Source organism: Quercus lobata, chromosome 6 (assembly GCF_001633185.2).
Source record: "Quercus lobata isolate SW786 chromosome 6, ValleyOak3.0 Primary Assembly, whole genome shotgun sequence".
Lineage (NCBI taxonomy): Eukaryota > Viridiplantae > Streptophyta > Magnoliopsida > Fagales > Fagaceae > Quercus > Quercus lobata.
In genome coordinates this window covers 3,401,207-3,420,894 of record NC_044909.1, presented here as the reverse complement: position 1 = coordinate 3,420,894, position 19,688 = coordinate 3,401,207, and the positions used below count along the sequence as shown (strand labels likewise).

The 19,688-nt window shown below is 44.4% G+C and overlaps 1 protein-coding gene across 1 annotated transcript; it reads left to right on the top strand.

The window, feature by feature from the left end:
- Positions 1–1,606: 1,606 nt before the first annotated feature.
- On the top strand, positions 1,607–2,203 carry LOC115994698. The gene has a single exon (XM_031118930.1). It carries the CDS (start codon positions 1,607–1,609, stop codon positions 2,054–2,056), a length of 450 nt encoding a protein of 149 aa, XP_030974790.1. The 3' UTR covers positions 2,057–2,203.
- The last annotated feature ends 17,485 nt before the right edge of the window (positions 2,204–19,688 follow it).

Here is a 19,688-nt window from a genome sequence, read left to right as displayed (position 1 = left end):
GATAAAAAAAATTATTTTATTTATTGGCTAATATTTGAGCTTAATTAATACTATTACAATGAATAACTCTATTAGATAAAATTTAGGGGCATTTTTTACTTGGGCGCCTTACGCAACTGCATCATTCGCCTATACTATTGAGCCGCCCCTGTAGCCACCACCACCACAAGTCACAACCCATTACAAAATTTGATCATCCTATCACAAACCTCGATCGACCCATCAACCGAGAAACACAAATCAAACCTAAACCCAAAATCAAATTTGATCAACAACCATACAATGGTAATCCAAACAATGAGAGAGACCTGAGGTCTTGCTCATTTTGGTGATGTGGGTGATCAGTCTTGCCATGGCCGAAGTCACTAAGGGTGGCATCATAGAGAGAGAGAGAGACAATGGAATATAAAGAAAAGTAACGAATAAAATAATAATAATAATAAAAGAAAAAAAGTTATTTAAATAAAATAGAATGTAGAATAAATAATTTGATATAAGTATTTTTGTAAAATAGTTGTGTAAAATAGAAAAAAAAAAATGTAAATCCTTATACTAAAATGGACATAAATTTTTGTATGAGCTGATATGAATGTTCTAATGACTAATGGACAAAATGAAAATATAGAATTTGGGATAACTTTGGCAGAGAAGCAAATCTCATGTAAAAAAAAATTGACTTAGACTTTAAAATTTACCTGGAAGAGGAGAAGATGGGATGAGGATTGAAGACGGGTTAATAATTGTTTATTTGTATTTAGCATTATATACTATTATTCTATCCCTTGTAATAGCAAGCTAATTGTTTCTTGTCCATGGGATTATTAAATATGATTTGCGAAAAAAATTGACTTGAACTGGACTCAAATAAACCCGAATCATGTTGTGTTCGGGTATAGATGCGGGACAGGGTGGAGCCTCTTCTGATTAGACCCGACCTGCATTGTATTTGTTGCTATCCCAAAGAAACTGTGAAGACAATTGAATTCTACGTCTATGCTTTCTAGTCTTGATGGTGTTGTAATGTAAGACAGCCGGAGAATTAACAGTGTCACAAGACTCGTTCTTCACCCCATGTAAAGGTCTAGAAGGATTACTTGGGTTGGTTCCCTAAAAAATAAAATAAAAAAAAGTTGTCGGCTGACTTGGGTCTTTTTTTTTTCCTTTAAATGTTCTACCCAAGAGTCCCTTTTTCTTTACCTTTTTTTTTTTTTTTTTAATTTTTAAATAATATATATGTACAAACACCATGCTCCTTCAGTATATATAGTGAAGTGAACCAAGATTTCAGCACCTCTCAATTCAATAGTCATAGCTCCCTAAGTTTAAGCTCTCCCCAAAAGTTTCCTTTTCTCCACACGCCAAAAAAGAAAAAAAAAAGCTCTTAAATTTTGTTGTTATCATAAAGATCATGGATAACATCCCGTCCCAGCATCCATACATCCAAGCTGCAAGTCAGTCCAGCCAATTGGCCCAATTCTGCTACTATCACAACAAAGCCATTAGACTCTTACTCTCAGTCTCAGCCTTATCTATCTTATTTTCTAGCTTTTCATTACTCCTTTTCCTTCTCCTCTCTTTTCATGCCCACAACATTTCGACTTTACCCATGAAACTCTTCGGCTACACAATTGACAAGAACTACATGTTCCTACTTTGCAATGGACTCATAGTTTTTATAGTCAAGAATTCTGGTCTGGTTGGGAATTCTCATTCTCAATCAGGGGATAATCTTTATCTTAATGAAGAACATGGCATCAAAAATGGACATAGGCAGCAATCAGTACCTGAACTATCAGAGAATAAGGCATTGGATTTGGATGAAAGTAAAATTGTAGTTATGGAGTTTGAAGAGGAACAAGTAATAGCAAATAGGTCTTTGTCATTGATTACAGTAGTTGGAGGAGGAGAAAATGAGCTTTTGACTATGCAAGATGAAGAAGAAGAAGATGGATTTGGGCTACTGAGTACAGAAGAGCTAAACAAAAGATGTGATGATTTTATAAGAAAGATGAAAGAAGAAATCAAATTTGGAGCCAAACAATTGGTCGTAGTTTAGTTTTGGCAATCAAAAGCCACACTGTGCTAGTCAATCACCCTGTTGGTGTAAGATGTCTGTGACTTGTAATTTAGTTTTCCTTTTTCTGGAGGGTCTCTCTATGACTCGTAATTTCTTCTTTACATGACTCTAGATTATGAGTAGAGTTTTACTCTGCCAAGTCCCAGCCCTCTATTGTTCTAATTCTAATTTACTTTAAGCCTGTGTAATAGTAATAATCTTAAGTTTTTTTAATTCTTGGTCATGTAATAGTAATAATAGTCTTGTAATAGTAATAATCTTTCATAAGCACAGCATGAGGTGGGTTTTTGCTTGTAATCAACATCATTAAATGTTTAAATATAAAGACCAAGACAGTCTTTTTAAGTAAATTTCAACTATCGACTAAGGGCTGTGCGTAAGACTTTGAAGGTGTATAATATATGTGAATAGATTAAAAAATATATATTATCAATCATTAAATAAATTAATTAAGTAACTTGTGAACAAATTCGAATTTATTTTGACAAAAAAATAAATGAAACTTGAACATGTAGAGTGAACAGTGCACGGGCCCATTTTTAAATGTATGAATAGTGCCGTGGGGTCCATTTTTAATGAAAGTTTTGTTGAAAAAAGAGGTTTGTAGGTCCCATGAACATTGCACGGGACCCACTGGAAAAGCCAACACAACCATTGATGATGCCAAAACTCGTCAGTAAGTCACACAATCCTCACATGCTCAAGACAACACCTGCACAACACAGAACAAGAAGACCTTAGGAGAGTACTGGTGTGGTACCAGCCAAAGACCCTCCGAAGGTTAAGTTAGAGAGCTTCTCACAATTTTAGAGTGTCAGAACTGGGGTAAATTATGCGTACCTTGATTTCTGAGAGTTTTGGGTTTTTATTGTAGTGTAGAACCAACCTTTATTTCTTGGCGAAGAAGGTGTTTCCTTGTGGGGAAGATCCTCATAAACATGCATATATTGTAGGATTCTTTCCATGTTAGGATTCCCTCAACTAGGGTTAATCGTAGAGCGCAAGACATTTCCATGTGGGGTTTACCCAAGTCATGTGAGTGCCACATGGCCTTGGTATTCGTCGGCCTTTAGCCCAAGAACCCAAAATCCGTCCATAAGGACAATCCATCTACCTTGTTAGCTTTGCCTTCCATCTACTTTATTAACTCTGCCTTCCGTCTACTTGGCGTGATCGTTAGTCACACCTTCCTTGCTATTTTCTTCAACTAGTAAGTATTTTTTATGTCGAATTCCCTTGCAACTTATTTAAATTTTGTACATCCGTCATCTATATGAACCGTCAGAGTCTTAGGGTTTATTCGTCACGTGTAGGTGACATGTCTAGTGCGTCGAGTGAGCAATCGTGTGTCCACAAAGGAGCGGGCTACAATGAGGTGTTTTCGTCAGGTCGGGACGACCCTAGCACCTCAAGCGATGAAAGGAATCCATCGGCCTCCTCACCTTCCACAAGGGATGAGGATTTGGACACAGATGGGTTAGAGAATGACTCCACTGACGATCAAGTTGGTGCTGAACCCCCCACTCAATCCATAATAGGTCCTAATGGACTTGGGAGTTCATCATGCTTCCATTGTGGATGGTCAATGATTTCATTTCCTCCATCAAACAAACACATTTTGATACGCTTAGGGAGAAGTATCAGACACCCATCCACGTACCCATCTGTCTATCCTACAAGTCCGAGAAGTGTTACTATAGGGGTGTTGATGACGTCGAGGTGTACGAGCAAATGCTGAAAGCAAGACTCAGATTCCCATTGAGTGCTCTTCACCGTCATCTCCTTTAATACTTAGGGTTGGCCGTCACCTAAATCTCCCCGAATGCCTAGAGGGTTTTCCGAGGCGTGGAAGTTTTATATGGGGTGATGTCTGACGGGGCACATAGGTTGACGGTGGAAGAGCTTTTCCATTGTTACCGTCCTTTTGAGATCACCCAGTCTAGGGGTATGTACAGTTTCTTACCGAGGAGTCCGTTACTTAGGTTAGTGTGCAAGACACCAGATTCCAACAAAAACTGGAAAAGTTGTTACTTTTTCATCCAAGAAGATGACCGGATGTGTCATCCCGATGACCAAGAATACCACTTTCCGTTGGCTTTCTTGACCATCACCACATTGGTCAGCCAGTCAGGGTAGTACACTTCTCGTATGATATCTACTTCCTGTAATTTGCGAACCTCATTGGCTTTGGCTTTGTCTCGCTCCTACGCGAACACCCGTTTTTCTACCGAATGTGAAGGAAAGAGGACGATACGTTCAATTTATGGACTATGATGAACGGATTAATTCCAAGCATGTCTTCATGACTCCAAGCGAACACGTGTTGGTTTTCCCTTAAGAGTGTTGTGAGCACCTAACGGACTAGTGGGCTAGCTAGAGTGCTGATCTTGGTTGTTCATTTAGGCCTGGAATCGTCAAGAAGGACTTCTTCCAGTCCTTCCACCGGTTCTGCCACCGTCCGCTCTTCCTCTATACATATAGTCTGCAAATGATCGTCCATTTTCAGTATGGCAATGTAGCATTCACACGCCACCACTTGATCTCCTCTTACTTCTCCCACTCCATACTCGGTGGGGAACTTGATCATCAAATGGTAAGTCGAATTTACGGCCTTCCATGAATTCAAAGTGGGGCAACCCAATATGGCATTGTAAGCGGCTGAACAGTCAACAACCAGGAACGTAACATCCTTGGTGATCTGCTATGGGTAATCTCCAATTGTTACAGGCAAAGTGATTGCTCCTAAGGGGTGTACCATTGTCCCTCCGAATCCAACAAATGGCGCGTTAACTGGAATCAGTCGTTCTCTATCAATCCTCATCTGCTAAAACGCTAGGTAGTAGAGGATGTCAACAGAGCTCCCATTATCCACAAGAACTCGATGGGTGTTGTAGTCCCCTACCCTTATACTAACCATGAGCGCATCGTCGTGTGGGTGGTGGAGATGCCTGGCATCTTCCTCTGTGAATCCAATTACAAGGTTGTCGGTCCACGCCATCTTCAAGACGAAGCTCGTCAACTGGATGTTCTGAACCATCCATAGGTAGGTTTTGTGGGCCTTCTTGGATGAGCCAAATGTTGAGGTTCCCCCTACGATCATCCTTATGTCTCCCAATAGGGGTCTGGGATGCTCGTTTTCTCTCCAAGCAGGCTTCTCTTAAGGCTAGTCCGTCCCTTCTTTACCAATGAACCTCTGCAACTTCCCTTGCCTGATAAGAGCTTCTATATATTACTTTAAGTCATAGCAATCGGATGTATCATGACCGTGATAGCGGTGGAAACGACAGTATTTGTCTCTAAACCTCTTGCTAGGGTCTCCCTTAAACTTGTCAGGGAATGTCAAGGCTCCTTTATCCTTGATCTACATTAGGACTTGATCAATTAGGGTGTTCAAAGGGGTGAAGCTTGTGAATCTTCCCGTGGGAGGCTAGGAGCGTCTATCTTCCCTTCTATCTCCTATCCTAGCTATCTTTTGCCCCATTTCCTACCGTGCTTCCTCCTGTCTTTCTCTCTTCTTAGGTTTCTCTTCGCGAGCTAGCAGGGCGTCCTCCTCGTTCATGTACTTAGTAGCCCTATAGAGTACATCTAACATAGTTTTTGGGTTGTTTTTGTATGAAGAGAATAAAAACTTACCCTTCCGTAGCCCATTCATAAATACGGCCACAAATATCTTGTTGTCAGCTTCATCGATTAAGAGGGCCTCTTTGTTAAAGCAGGCTATGTAAGACCTCAATGTCTCATCCTCCCGTTGCTTGATACTCATCAGGCATGTAATGGACTTATTATACCAGTGTCCCTCGATAAAGTGAAAGGCAAACTAGGCGCTCAACTCCTTAAAGGTACTAATGGAGTTGGGTGTCAACCTGCTGAGCCAAACTCTTGCAGGACTCTTCAGCATAGTGGGGAAGGCCCTGCACATAATCTCATCTGCCACTCCTTACAGGTGCATCAAGGTCTTGAAAGACTCTAGGTGATCTAAGGGATCCTTAGATCCGTCGTAGCTCTCCACCTACGGCATACGGAACTTTGGTGGAAGGGGGAACGAAGTGCCGAATGCGGTGAATGATGAATCAGTTCGATGGACCAAGTCATTGAGGTCGCTAGACACCTGTCCTTTGAGGGCGTTCATCATGAAGTCCATCTATTCCTTCATCTGCTGCATCTCCGTGACTATGTGAGGTGGAGCTATATCCGCAGTGGATGGACGGCTTGTGTCTTGTCGCTCTAGTCTGCTTGGGACGTTGCTACATTCCGGCCCCTCTTGGTCCCTCCACTCAACGTTGGTGCCTTTTTGGTCCTCTTTTTAAGTGTTAAGCCTCGTGTTCTTTTGGCACAGCTACTCTTCTAGATCATGGTTTTGTTTGGTATGGCATTCCACTGCTGCCGCGAGAATCTGAACCTATCTCTCAAGGGTCGTGGTGCGTGGTTCGTCACCTTGATGGTTAGTGGTGGTTGTCATTGAACGAGTAAGTATCATGCAACTTTTTGTCCGAGAAGTGTTAAGTATGGCTTACTTCCTATCTTCCTTTCCACAGACGGGGCCAACTAATGATGCCGAAACTCGTTAGTAAGTCACACAGTCCTCACATGCTCAAGACAACACTTGCACAATACAGAACAAGAAGACCATAGGAGAGTACTAATGTGCTACCGGCCAAAGACCCTCCGAAGGTTAAGTTAAAGAGCTTTTCACAACTCTATAATGCCAAAACTAGGGTAAATTATGCGTACCTTGATTTCTAAAAGTTTTGGGTTTTTATAGTAGTATAGAACCGACCTTTATTTCTTGGCGAAAAAGGCATTTCCTTGTGGGGAAGATCCCCATAAACGTGCATATATTGCGAGATTCTTTTCATATTGCGATTCCCTTAACTAAGGTTAATCGTGAGGCGCAAGATATTTCCATGTGGGGTTTACCAAGTCATGTGAGTGCCACATGGCCTTGGTATCCGTCAGCATTGGGCCCAAGAACTCAGAATCCGTCCATAGGGACTATTTGTCTATTGGAGAGGGGTCCATTTGTCATGTGGTCTATCCGTCCATTGCTCCATTTGCTACCTTATTCCCAACGGCTCACTAATTCAGTACCGTTAGGTTTATTTAAACGGATCTGTCATCCTTGATTTTCATCCACTTCAGCCACAGAACGCGCTTTTCAAAAAAATAAATAAATAAATAAAAACGCAAACGCAGATGCTTATAATCAATATCCAAATGAGTACTGTGGGAACCACGGATGAGACTGTTGGGCCTTAACTCACTTGGGCTCACAATTTATTTGTAGTGGGCTTAAGGATTTCCTACTCTGGGTCGTTCTCGGCAGAGAGACTCAAAGCAACACTCAGTATCTTCTTCTCCCTTGACTGTTTTCTCTCTATTTTTCTGAACCCCTTCTTCCTCCCAAACTTCTGCTATTTATAGCTAAGGTTAGTGGTGAGATTACGATTTCAACCTCCGTTAATACTATTGAAGGTCCAATATTATCTGATTTAAGTGGGTATTTAGGTGAGAGTGGGGTGCAACAATTATGACCTTGGAACTTGGTTCCAGCTTAGTCGATAGTGCTCGGTAATGCAGTTTACCGAGCATATCATGATTTTCCCGGACACGGTTCATACGCTCGTTCGGGAAAGCTTATGCCGAGCACTTATCAGAATTCAAGACCCAAAATTAGTTTTTACGCTAAGGCAGATCCAAGAAGGGCTTAGGGCAATGGGGCTGTTCCCGTTGGGCCTGGGCCCAAGGGCCTATATGGGTCTTGGGATCTCGGTGCCGTACATTAGCCCCCCTTTGATTCATACCCAGTTGTCGGGAAGAATCAAGGAGCTGGCTGAGCCTTTTGACCTCAGAGATTTTTATGGCCTGGGAGTCGTGGTTACGGTTTCTCATTAATGCTCATCTCAAAAGACGTGCCGTTTTGCAGTGCCAGGTACAGTTGTCATTATTTCCTGACGCTTCGTGAACCGGAGCGGCGCGCATATCGGTTACGTTTGGCATTCGCAGGGCCATTCGTAAATTGTGCCCATTTATTGCTTGATTAAACGTTTCTTTACCCCCCTTTCTGACTCTATAAATAGTTCCCCACAGAACATTCTCTCATTTTTCCTCCACCTTTGATATTTCGCGCTTACTCTCTGCCAACCAACTCTCTGTGTGCTTACTCTCCTGCCCAGTGTTCCCTTCCTCCTTAGAACCCAAAGTAAGTTTTTATTCCCCTTTCTATTCCTTCAACTTATTTCTTCAAGTTCCCTTTCATAACATTAGGTGTTATAGATGGGTTACTCTTATCTTCTAGAGTCCCCGGATGCCTTGGCCACCTTTAGGAGCACATTTAGTATTCCCGATGACGTGGATGTGGCTTACTACCACGAGAGTGATATTGCTCTCTACCGAGGATTTGGTACAGCCTTCTTTCCTCTGATGGCAATTTTAGAAGGCAGGGTTAGGTTCCCCGTGGATCCCCTTTTAACCGATACACTTAGGTACTACGGACTGTGTCCCGACCAGCTTCCCCCCAACTTTTACCGAGTAGTTAGCTGCGTCAGTAGGTTGAACCATACCTTTGATTTACAGTTAAATTATCATGACATTAACCATATGTATAGCCTCTGTGGGAACAAAGCTTCGAACTATTACCTAAAGACACGAGGTAATCGGGTACGGCTGATATCATGCCTGCCTGATTCGAACAGGAACTCCGCCGGGGAGTTCGTTCGGGTGCGCGGCAATTGGTTTGCCGGGGACGTCCCTTGCCCCCTTTCACGGCGTGAAGTGGGTTTGTACCAATCCCTTGATCTAATTGTTTTCCTCCATTTTTCCTTTTATTTTTATTGAAGTAAATCTTTATAATCAGATACTGATATGACACTTGTTCTTTTGCAGACGGCAAAGTGTTTGTTCCGGACATCAAAACCGTCCACGCCAAGGATTTGAACTTCATCCTTCGTTCCGAGATATACGTGCATTGGGACGGACAACTCCAGGCTTCGCACCTGATCCTCGGAATAGAGCCAGTTTACTCCAACTTGCAGAACTTTAAGCAGGCACTTCTAGTTGACAATCCCCTGCTGTCATACATAAACGTTCGGTACGCGAACTTCTTGCCGCTGAAACTTACAACCGGGGAGGCGAGGGATTTTGGACGGCACTTCACCTGCTCGGACGAGCTAGCCCCTTTGCGAGACGAGTCCGCGGAACGGGTGTCTCGGCGCCTTAGAGAGTTAGCCCACGAAGCTATCCAACAAGAGGGCCCTGTTCAAGAGCAGCCGCAGCCCGAGAATCCCCCGGTCGAGCCTCAGCAACCAGTGGTTGAAGCAGCTGCCTTGTCAATTGAAGCTATCCAATCCAGCGGAAGGATGGTGTCAAGGAAGGTCATGACCATTGACCGTTTCGTGCCCGGTGCACGGCAGCCCAACCAGCCCCCACCTTCTCAGGGCTGGGGCCAGGGGCCTCAGCCTCCACCCTCTTCTCAGGCTGGATGGGCCCGTAAGAAACAAAAGGTAACCGATCAACCTTCCATGGGCCCGGGAGATGCTGCCGTCCAAACTCCTCCCCAACAAACAGGGGGGATCGTTATCCGTGAGCCGCAGACCCAGGCTGGTACGGGGGTTGCGTCCTCCTCCCAAGTGGCTCCAGCATGGAAGCCCAAGTTCTTATTGGACGGCAAGCCATTGCCTTCAACCGCCTGTGTTCGGATGTGGAAGAAAGGCGAGGGTGGCCGTATTGCCCAAACTCTGGCCGAAGGTCTTCTTCTTCCTGAGGACGTGCACGCCTTCGAGCAGGGATCTGAGGAGTCTGTGGGGCGCCAGTTAGAATGGCACACCATTGCAGTAATTATTTAGTTTATTTATTTCTTCCCATACATTCACTTCTGCTTCCTTATTAACCTTTGTGCTTGTTAGGCTGCCCAACTAGCTCACATAGTGGCTGGCCGGGTACGGGATCTTGCCGAGGAAGTTGAGCGCGAAAAGGGGGCGCGGGAGTCAGCGGCCAAAACGGCCAAGGAAAAGCTAAAGGTAGCTAAATCCGCCGAGAAGAAGGCTGCTGCCGCGGAGAAGAACAGGGCATTGGCGGAAAAGAGGTGTGCGGAGCTCTTGACTAAGCAGAATGAAACGGAGGTTAAGCTAGCTGAAGCCATCAGCCTCAATACTTCCAATGCCGAGGAACTGGCCAACCTTAGGGCAGCCCTGGTGGCCTGCGAGCAAAAGTGGTACAACGAAGGCTTTGCTGATGCCGAAAGATCTGCAGAGCCGGTAATGGCCCAGGCTCGGAACCTGGGTTTTGAGGCCGGGTGGTTCGCCGCTCTCCAAGCACTGGGAGTTCTAGAGGATTCACACCTGAGGGACCCCGACCAAATTCCTTTTCCGAGCCCTGTTACTGCCATGCAGGATCCCCCGGCTGCTGTTGATGAGGAGGAAACGGCAAGCATGAGGGAGCTGGTTGAACAAATTGACGCTCATGCCGAGCCAGAGGACATGAAAGCCACCAGCATCCCGACTGTGCAGGACCTTCTCGGCGAAGACTCGCGTTTCCCCCTGACCAACCAGTCAGAAGTGACGGACCCGGCCCGACCCTCCAGCTGATTTTTTTGCAGTCCTTTTATGCTTTTACTTATTTTTATCGCATTTCCAAATTAATGGTTTATTTGCCTATGTCACCGGGATGTGGTGAACGAACAATTACCTTTACTTGTTTGATTGGTAAACCGTTTTCCTTTTCTGAATTTCGTTTTAATCCGTTGAATGAATTTCTATCTATTTGTATGTTTCGCTTGGATCATGCCAGTGTTTTGGCCGTTTAATGGAATGATACCCCCAAAACCTATTGCGCGGTGCTTTGGAGAATCCGAGAGCGCCAATGGATTTAGCGTTTGTAAAGGGTTAAGGTTCCCGTATGTTCGGTGATTGTGATTCTATCGAGGGTGATGTTCCTGTTTTTTTATCCTTTTATTCCTTGGTGGTGATAAGGCTTTCACCCGCTCGGCAAATTTAGCTTAACCAAGAGCCAGGTTTCTATCCTTTGTGCTTTTAGTGATAAGGTTTCAACCTGCTCGGCGATTTTAATCGAGCCGAGGGCCAGGTCTCTGTCCTTAGAGATTTTAGTTATAAGGTTTCCACCTGCTCGGCGATTTTAATCGAGCCAAGGGTCAGGTTTCTGTCCTTAGAGAGTTTAGTTATAAGGTTTCCACCTGACCGGGGATTTTAATCGAGCCGAGGGCCAGGTTTTCGTCCTTAGAGATTTTCGTTATAAGGTTTCCACCTGCTCGGCGATTTTAATCGAGCCGAGGGCCAGGTTTCTGTCCTTAGAGATTTTATTTGCAATTCTCTTGGTGTGTAGTTACGGAACCAAAAACAGCATATACAAATAACTTCGTCATAATCTTGATTTTAGCAAAATACAAGTTCTGGCTTACACGGATGGTCATGCGTAGAACTTCTTTAAGTTGTTGGCGTTCCACGGCCGAGGAAGCGGCCTTTCGTCAAGGTCTTTCAATTAGTAGGCCCCTACACCAGCGATGGCTGTAACTCTGTACGGTCCCTCCCAGGTTTGAGCAAGCTTCCCTGTAGCTATGTCTCACATGTTTCCCACGACTTTTCTTAGCACCAGTTCTCCAGCACTGAATTCCCTCCCCTTTACATTTCGGTTGTATCTTTGGGCTAGTTTCTGCTGATACTCGACGAGCCGTATGGTCGCGGCTTCCCTGCATTCTTCTAGCCAGTCCAAACGCTCCATCATCAGGTCGGCGTTCTGGACGGGGTCAAACCCTGCGACCCGTGCACTACATAAGCTCACCTCAGTCGGTATCACAGCCTCCGCTCCGTACGTCAAAGAGAACGGGGTCTCACCCGTGGATCTTCTGGGGGTCGTACGTAAGCCCATAATACATTGGGTAGCTCTTCTTCCCATCTTTCTTTCGCCCCGTCCAACTTTCTCTTGAGCCCGTTCAAAATAGTCTTGTTCACTGCCTCAGCTTGGCCGTTGCTTTGTGGGTAAGCTGGGGTTGAATACTTGTTCCTGATGCCGAGTTCGCTGCAAAAGGTCCGAAAAGCTTTGCTATTGAACTGTAGCCCATTGTCTGTTACTAGCGAATTTGGCACCCCAAACCTTGTGACTATGTTTTTCCATACAAACTTTTTCACGTCAGTATTCTGGATATTTGCCAAGGCCTCGGCTTCCGCCCATTTTGTGAAGTAATCTACAGCCACCAATACAAAACGGCGGTTCCCTGTTGCTCGGGGGAATGGTCCGAGGATGTCAAGCCCCCATTGCGCGAACGGCCATGGGCTGCTGACGGGATTTAGATGACCTGCAAGCTGATGGATCAAAGGGGCGTGCTTTTGACACTGTTCGCAGCTCCGAACATATTCAGCGGCATCCTTCTGCATCTGTGGCCACCAAAACCCCTGGGTCATCGCTCTGTGTGCTAAAGATCGTCCCCCAACATGGCCGCCACACACTCCCTCATGTAGCTCGGTCAGAAGCTCTCTGACTTTCTCGGGATGTAAGCATAAAAGGTAAAGGCCTGCAAAGGACTTTCGGTACAATTTGTGGTCCGAAGACAGCCAGTACCGGGGAGCCACCCGACGAATCTTATTGGCCTCGTCTTCATCCTCCGGAACTTTATCCTCGGCAAGGAAATCTATGATCGGGTTCATCCAACACGGATTGGCCACTGCTACCTTCGTAACCTCTACTCTGGCTTGGTCAGGAATACTCTTCACACTGATACTTGACTCCCTTATAAGTTCTATCGTGACTAGCCGTGGTGTGTCCTCGGTAGCCGATGAGGCTAACGTGGCAAGTGAGTCGGCGTGTTTGTTTTGTGACCGAGCTACCTGGGACACCTTTACCATTCCGAATTGACCGATAATCTGCTTGGCCACACTTAGATAAGCTTTCATTCTAGAGTCCCGAGCCTCGAAGTCTCCTGTGATCTGATAAACAACCAGCCGAGAGTCCGAGTAAATCTCAACATCTTTTGCGCCTAGATGCGATACGGCTCTCAAACCGACCAGTAGGGCCTCATACTCGGCTTCATTGTTTGAGGCTTTGAATCCCAATCTGAAGGAGTGTTCCAATCATATGCCCTCAGGGGTGATTATGACAATGCCAGCCTCGGCCCCCATAGCATTTGAAGCGCCGTCCACAAATACCCTCCACGGGCGAATTTCTGCACTACAGATTACCTTGCCGTCATTCTTGGGTGTGAATTCTGCGATGAAATCTGTGAGAACATGTCCCTTCACCGAGCTTCTAGGTCGGTATCTTATGTCAAACGATCCCAACCGAGTCCCCCATTTGGCAATTCGGCCTGTGAAGTCTGATCTCTTTAACAGTGACTATAATGGATACTCGGTGAGGACGAACACCGTATGAGCCTGGAAGTAATGTGGCAACTTCCGAGTGGCGTGCACCAGGGCTAAAACTAACTTCTCCAAGGGCAGGTACCTTGTCTCGACATCTACCAAGGTTTTGCTTATGTAATACACTGGCATTTGTACTCCTTGGTCCCTTAGTAACACAGCACTTACGGCATCGTCGGTGACTGGGAGATACATAAACAAATCCTCCCCAGGCTCCAGGGCCGTCAACCTTGGTGCATTTGCCAAGTATTCCTTCAGCTCTCGAAAAGCCTCATCACATCCCTTGTCCCAACGAAACCCCTTCCACTTCTTCAGAAGTTGATAAAACGGCCGGCAGCGATCAGCAAACTTGGAGATGAATCGGTTTAGGGTGGCCAACATTCCAGTGAGCACTTGTACCTCCTTGGGATTGCTCGGTGGTTTGAGGCGGTTCGCGGCCTCTATTTGGTCGGGGTTAGCCTCTATTCCCCGAGTAGAGATCAGATAACCCAGGAACTTGCCAGCCCCCACACCGAAAGTGCACTTCTCGGCATTCAGGCGCAATTTATGCCGCCGTAGTATCTCGAATACTCCCCGGAGGTCTTCCGTATGCTGTGACTCTTTTCTGCTTTTTACTACCATGTCGTCAATATATACTTCAACCGTGCATCCAATTTTTTCTCGGAACATTCTCGTCATCATCCGCTGGTACGTGACTCCGGCGTTCTTCAATCCAAACGGCATGACCTCGTAGTGATAGTTTGCATTCGGGAATATAAATGCTGTCTTTTCTTGATCCTCGGGCGCCAAGGCAATCTGGTGGTAGCCTTGGAAGGCATCCAAGAAGCTCATCCTCGGGTGCCCATACGTGGCGTCTACTAGTTGGTCAATCTTGGGCATTGGGAATGGGTCCTTGGGACACGCCCTGTTCAAGTCTGTGAAGTCCACACAAACTCTCCATTTACCGTTCTTCTTCTTCACTACAACAGTGTTTGCTAGCCATCTCGGGAAGAATATTTCTTTTATGACTCCAGCCTCCTTCAGCCATTGGACCTCCAGGTTTACTGCGTCGACATGTTCCTTTGATACTCTTCTCGGTTTCTGCTTCTTCGGGGGAAATGATGGGTCCACGTTGAGTTTGTGGACAATGAACTCGGGATCTACGCCAGGCACTTCATATGGGTTCCATGCGAAAACATCTACATTCTGCAAAAGGAACAAAAACATCTCTACCCTTTCCCGATCATTCATGTTTGTACCTATCTGGAAATACCTGTCAGTATCTGGAAGAATTCTAACCTTCACTACCTCCTCGGCCACATCCGCCCCCGTTTCCCCTCGGGGCTTCTGTAATTGCTATGAAGTTTCTTTCTCGGCCTGTTCAGCTTGTCCGAGCTGTTCATTTTTCCATCTGACCGCGGCGACAAGACACTGCCTCGCCACTTGTTGGTTCCCCCTCACCTCGGCAACTCCATACTCAATGGGAAATTTTACTTTCACGTGGAGGGTGGACGGAACAGCCTTCATGGCGTGAATCCACGGCCTCCCCAGGATTGCGGTATACGGTGAGAATGATCGAACTACTATGAAGGTAACTATAACTCCCTTGCCTTCCATGTCCACCAGGAGAGAGATTTGTCCTTCGGGAATTACGACTCTCCCGTCAAATGAAACCAGCGGCGTGTCATATTTCGCCAAATCCTGGGTCTTCAATTCGAGCCCTTCGAAGAGGTCCGGGTACATGACGTCAGCCCCGCTCTCTTGGTCGATCATTACCCTCTTCACCAGGAACCCGCCTATCCGGGCCATTACCACCAAAGCATCGTCATGAAGTTGGACTGTTCCTTCCAAATCGTCTTCTCCGAACGAGATGGTCAGCCGTTCAACTTTCTTCTTCTTCTCGGCTGAATCTCCTCCCGTGCAAGCCACTATTAATACCCTTTTTGCTGCTGCTGTTCCTCTTGGTGCAGCATGGATGACTTCAATTACCCCCAGTGGAGGCGGGAGGGGGTTCATTTTCTGTTGGACGCCCTGGCCGGCTTCTCGGTCAGTGGAGTCTACCACAAACTCTTTCAGGTACCCTGCCTTTACTAGCTGCTCGAGATGATCTTTTAATACCCGACACTGCTCGGTGGTGTGTCATTTGTCTCTGTGATAGGTGCAGTATAGGTTTTGGTTCCTCCGAGACGGGTCGTCCCCCATTTTGTTTGGCCACCTGAAGAATGACTCGTTCTTGATCCGCTCCAAGATTTTATGCACGGGTTCTTTAAACGCCACATTAACCCCTTCGATTTGCATCTCTGGTTCCTGCATTCTGAAGTCTTTTTTGGGTCTTGTCGGCACAACGCCTTGCCGAGATCTCCCAAGTATCAGAGCTTTCCCACTGCTCTGCAGCCGATCGTCCTCTAAACGTTTATACTCCTTTATGCGTCTCATCAGTTGCCTCATATCCTCGGGGGGTCTTTTCGTCAACGACTCCCGTAACTCAGAGTCTTCGGGGAGCCCCATCCTGAAGGTGCTTGCCGCAATTTTCTCATTCCCTCCACCAATCTCGTTGTAGAGTTCCCAGTATCGGCTGGCATAACTCCGAAGGGTTTCTCCGACCCTCATCTTTATGGAAAGTAGCGCGTCAACCGGCTGTTGCACTCGGCTGCATGTCACGAATCTACTACCGAACTCTTGAATCATCTCGGCGAAGTTACGTATGGAGCCTTTCCGTAACCCATTGAACCATCTCAGGGCCGTTGAGCCGAGACTAGAGGGGAATACTTTACACATCAATGCATCATTGTGTGCATACAAAGACATCATGTGAATGTAATGACTGACATGCTCCACAGGGTCTGTCTTCCCCTCGTAGGAATTGAATGGCGGTCGCGTGAATCTGCTCGGCATAGGGGCCCGTTCAATCTCATCGGAGAACGGCGACCGGGCAGCCATCCGTAGGGCTCGGCTAATGGCGTCCATGGCGGCATTGTGGTGCTACCGTTCCTCCAGCGATTCTGACCCTCGGTCACCGTATCCATGCGACCGTGAACAGTCCCGTTGATGACGTGTCTCCCGAGAGTGCCGGTGTGACTCTTGAGAGTGTGATCGGTCTCAGAATCATTGCGTACCAGATCGGCTGGAGCCCTCCTCACCCCGATTTCTCCTTTGTTGGGGGTTGCGATTCCTTTCTTGGCGCCGACCCCTTGCTTCCAGCTCCAAATCCATTACCAATCTACGCAACCGCTCCAGTTCTCGGTCTCTATCATCATACTACCGATGCGCCGAGATGCCTGAAACCGTTCGGTGTGTCTTGGCCGACCCTTCTCCCAATCCGGACCTTTCATCTCCTCTGGGGTGCTCCCTATCCTCCCGCCTTTTCTGCCTTCTCTCCCTCCACGTCGATCCCCGAGAAGATCCTATGGAGCTGCTCGGCGCATGCCCTCCTGAACGCTCCTCGGACATTTCCTTTGTTTGAGTCTCAGTCAAACCACAGCTTCGTAGGAGGGCCCCACGGTGGGCGCCAATTATGGGAACCAAGGATAAGACTGTTGGGCCTTAACTCACTTGGGCTCACAATTTATTTGTAGTGGGCTTAAGGATTTCCTACTCTAGGTCGTTCTTGGCAGAGAGATTTAAAGCAACACTCAGTATCTTCTTCTCCTTTGACTGTTTTCTCTCTATTTTTCTGAACCCCTTCTTCCTCCCAAACTTCTGCTATTTATAGCTAAGGTTAGTGGTGAGATTACGATTTCAGCCTCCGTTAATGCTATTGAAGGTCCAATATTATCTGATTTAAGTGGGTATTTAGGTGAGAGTGGGGTGCAACAATTATGGCCTTGGAACTTGGTTCCAGCTTAGTCGATAGTGCTCGGTAATGCAGTTTACCGAGCATATCATGATTTTCCCGGACACGGTTCATACGCTTGTTCGGGAAAGCTTATGCCGAGCACTTATCAAAATTCAAGGCCCAAAATTAGTTTTTATGCTAAGGCAGATCCAAGAAGGGCTTAGGGCAATGGGGCTGTTCCCATTGGGCCTGGGCCCAAAGGCCTATATGGGTCTTGGGATCTCGGTGCCGTACAGGTATGTAGTCTAACTTGAAAATAAACTCAAATATGGCTCATATTTAAAATAAAATTAAAAGAATCAAATCAACCCCAATTTTTAATACAAACCTAGTTGAAGGTGAGATAGTCCTGTAAATTAAGCCCTATTTTTGTTATTTGTTTCCAAGGATAAGGATTAGGAGTTAAATAAATAAAACTTTGATTTCATATAGTCCAAGTCTTGATTTGAATATTATTCATTCTTTCATGCGATTGACAAAAGAAGCTACCAAGCAAAGTCCCCACTTGACTTGAGACTTGAGAGACCGGGTCATTTGGAAACAAACAAATGCAAATGAGTCTCGATCATTCATTCACACCAGAGACAGAGAGACAAAAGATCGAAATTAATGCATCTCTAATCTCTAATCTCTAAAATAGATAAAGCCAAATTTGCAAAAATTAGTATTATTGTTAATGAATGAATCTGCAGACGAGGAAGGATGGTCCCTTCCCCATTTCATTGTCGTAAATTTTAGATGATGTGAAGCTCACAAGTAACAAATGGCACCAAAAGGATTGCATTTTGATTTTGAACGTTTAAGCAAGTTGTTGCCCTGTGGCCGTGGCTGTGGAGACATTGATGTTTACATCAAGAACCTCATCATATCTTACCCATTAACTTGCGTTTTAGGATGTATAATATCTTAATTAGTATGATATTTACCATTTTCATCAAACTAATTTTTTACTAATGAATAGTTTGAAGATTGTGGAAACACAAAATTATTTGGAAAAAATAAAAATAAATTATACAAATATAATATGGCACATGTCTCCTTTTATTTACTTAAAAGAGTCAAAATGGGCATTTGCCTCTTTCACCAAAAATTTCCAGCAAAATGCCCCCTGTTTGACAGTATTTAGAGAAATGCCCCTATTTTGAAACTCGATTGTCCAAAAATCGAGTTTTACATAGAGGCATATCTTTAAATAGTTTCAGATAGAGGGTATTTTATTGTAAAGTTTGGCTGAAATGGGTAAAACCCAATTTTGGCCTACTTAAAAGATAAAAATTCAGCAAAAAAACATTAATAAAAATGCTTAATTCATGTTGATCAAGATCGAAATATCATAATTATATTGACGTAGGTTTCTAAAAGAATGAAAATTATATCTTAAATCCTTACCCTGTAAAAAAAATCCTTAACTTTAGACAAAGTTTGGCTATAACTCTCACTAAAAAAATTAACATGATCATATATTCTGAAAATCTAACCGTTGGATAGCATATTATTTATATTCTTAATACATGTCAAATTTTGCATCAGTCATATGTTATTTGCTATTTCGATACATATACTTATCTTTTATGAATAATTTTAGACTACAAAAATTGAAAATTAAACATTTTAATTAATAACATAGCTATTAATCTTTTATTTTTTGGAAATTTTGCAAGAATGGAAAATGTAACAAGAAATTGTAATTGAATGGACTGAAATAGACCGAATGGGCCGAATTGGACCAAACGGGACTGAGGTGGTCCAAAATGGACCAAAGTAGACTTAATGGACTAGAGTTGAGTAGTTGACCGAATTGACCGAATAGACCGAACTTGACTAAATGTATAGAAGTAGACCAAATTTGACCGAAATAGACTGAAATTAACCAAATCATCAACCACATCACCATTTTTTTTAATTGATTTTTTTTCCTATAAATTTTTAATAATATTAAATACATTAACCGAACCACCGCACACCCTTAGTGTGATGGTTACTCCACAAGTATAAATGCTTGTGGAGTGTGGGAAAGGCAAAGATCAGAATTCAAGTCTCTAAGAAAGAGCTTCACATACATGTACACTTAGATTTATAGTAGAATTTCTATCTTGTATAAAAACAATTAAATAAAAAAAATACATTAACCGATTAACTTTACACATTTATCTTGGACCTCTTTAACTTTACATATAATTTACCTTTATACATTCATCTATTTTTTGGGAAAAAAAAAAAAAAAAAAAACACTCCTTCCACACACTTTTCTTTTTCTTCATTACTCTTAATTTTTTTTAATATCATCAAAAATTTAGAGGAACAAAAAAAAAATGGTGATGAGACCGATGTTGTGGCTCAACAAAAGCATAACGATATTAAATGTTACACTTCGACTTTCAGATATTATTATATAAACATCGATTGGTTTAGGTTCATTGTGTTAGTCCTATTG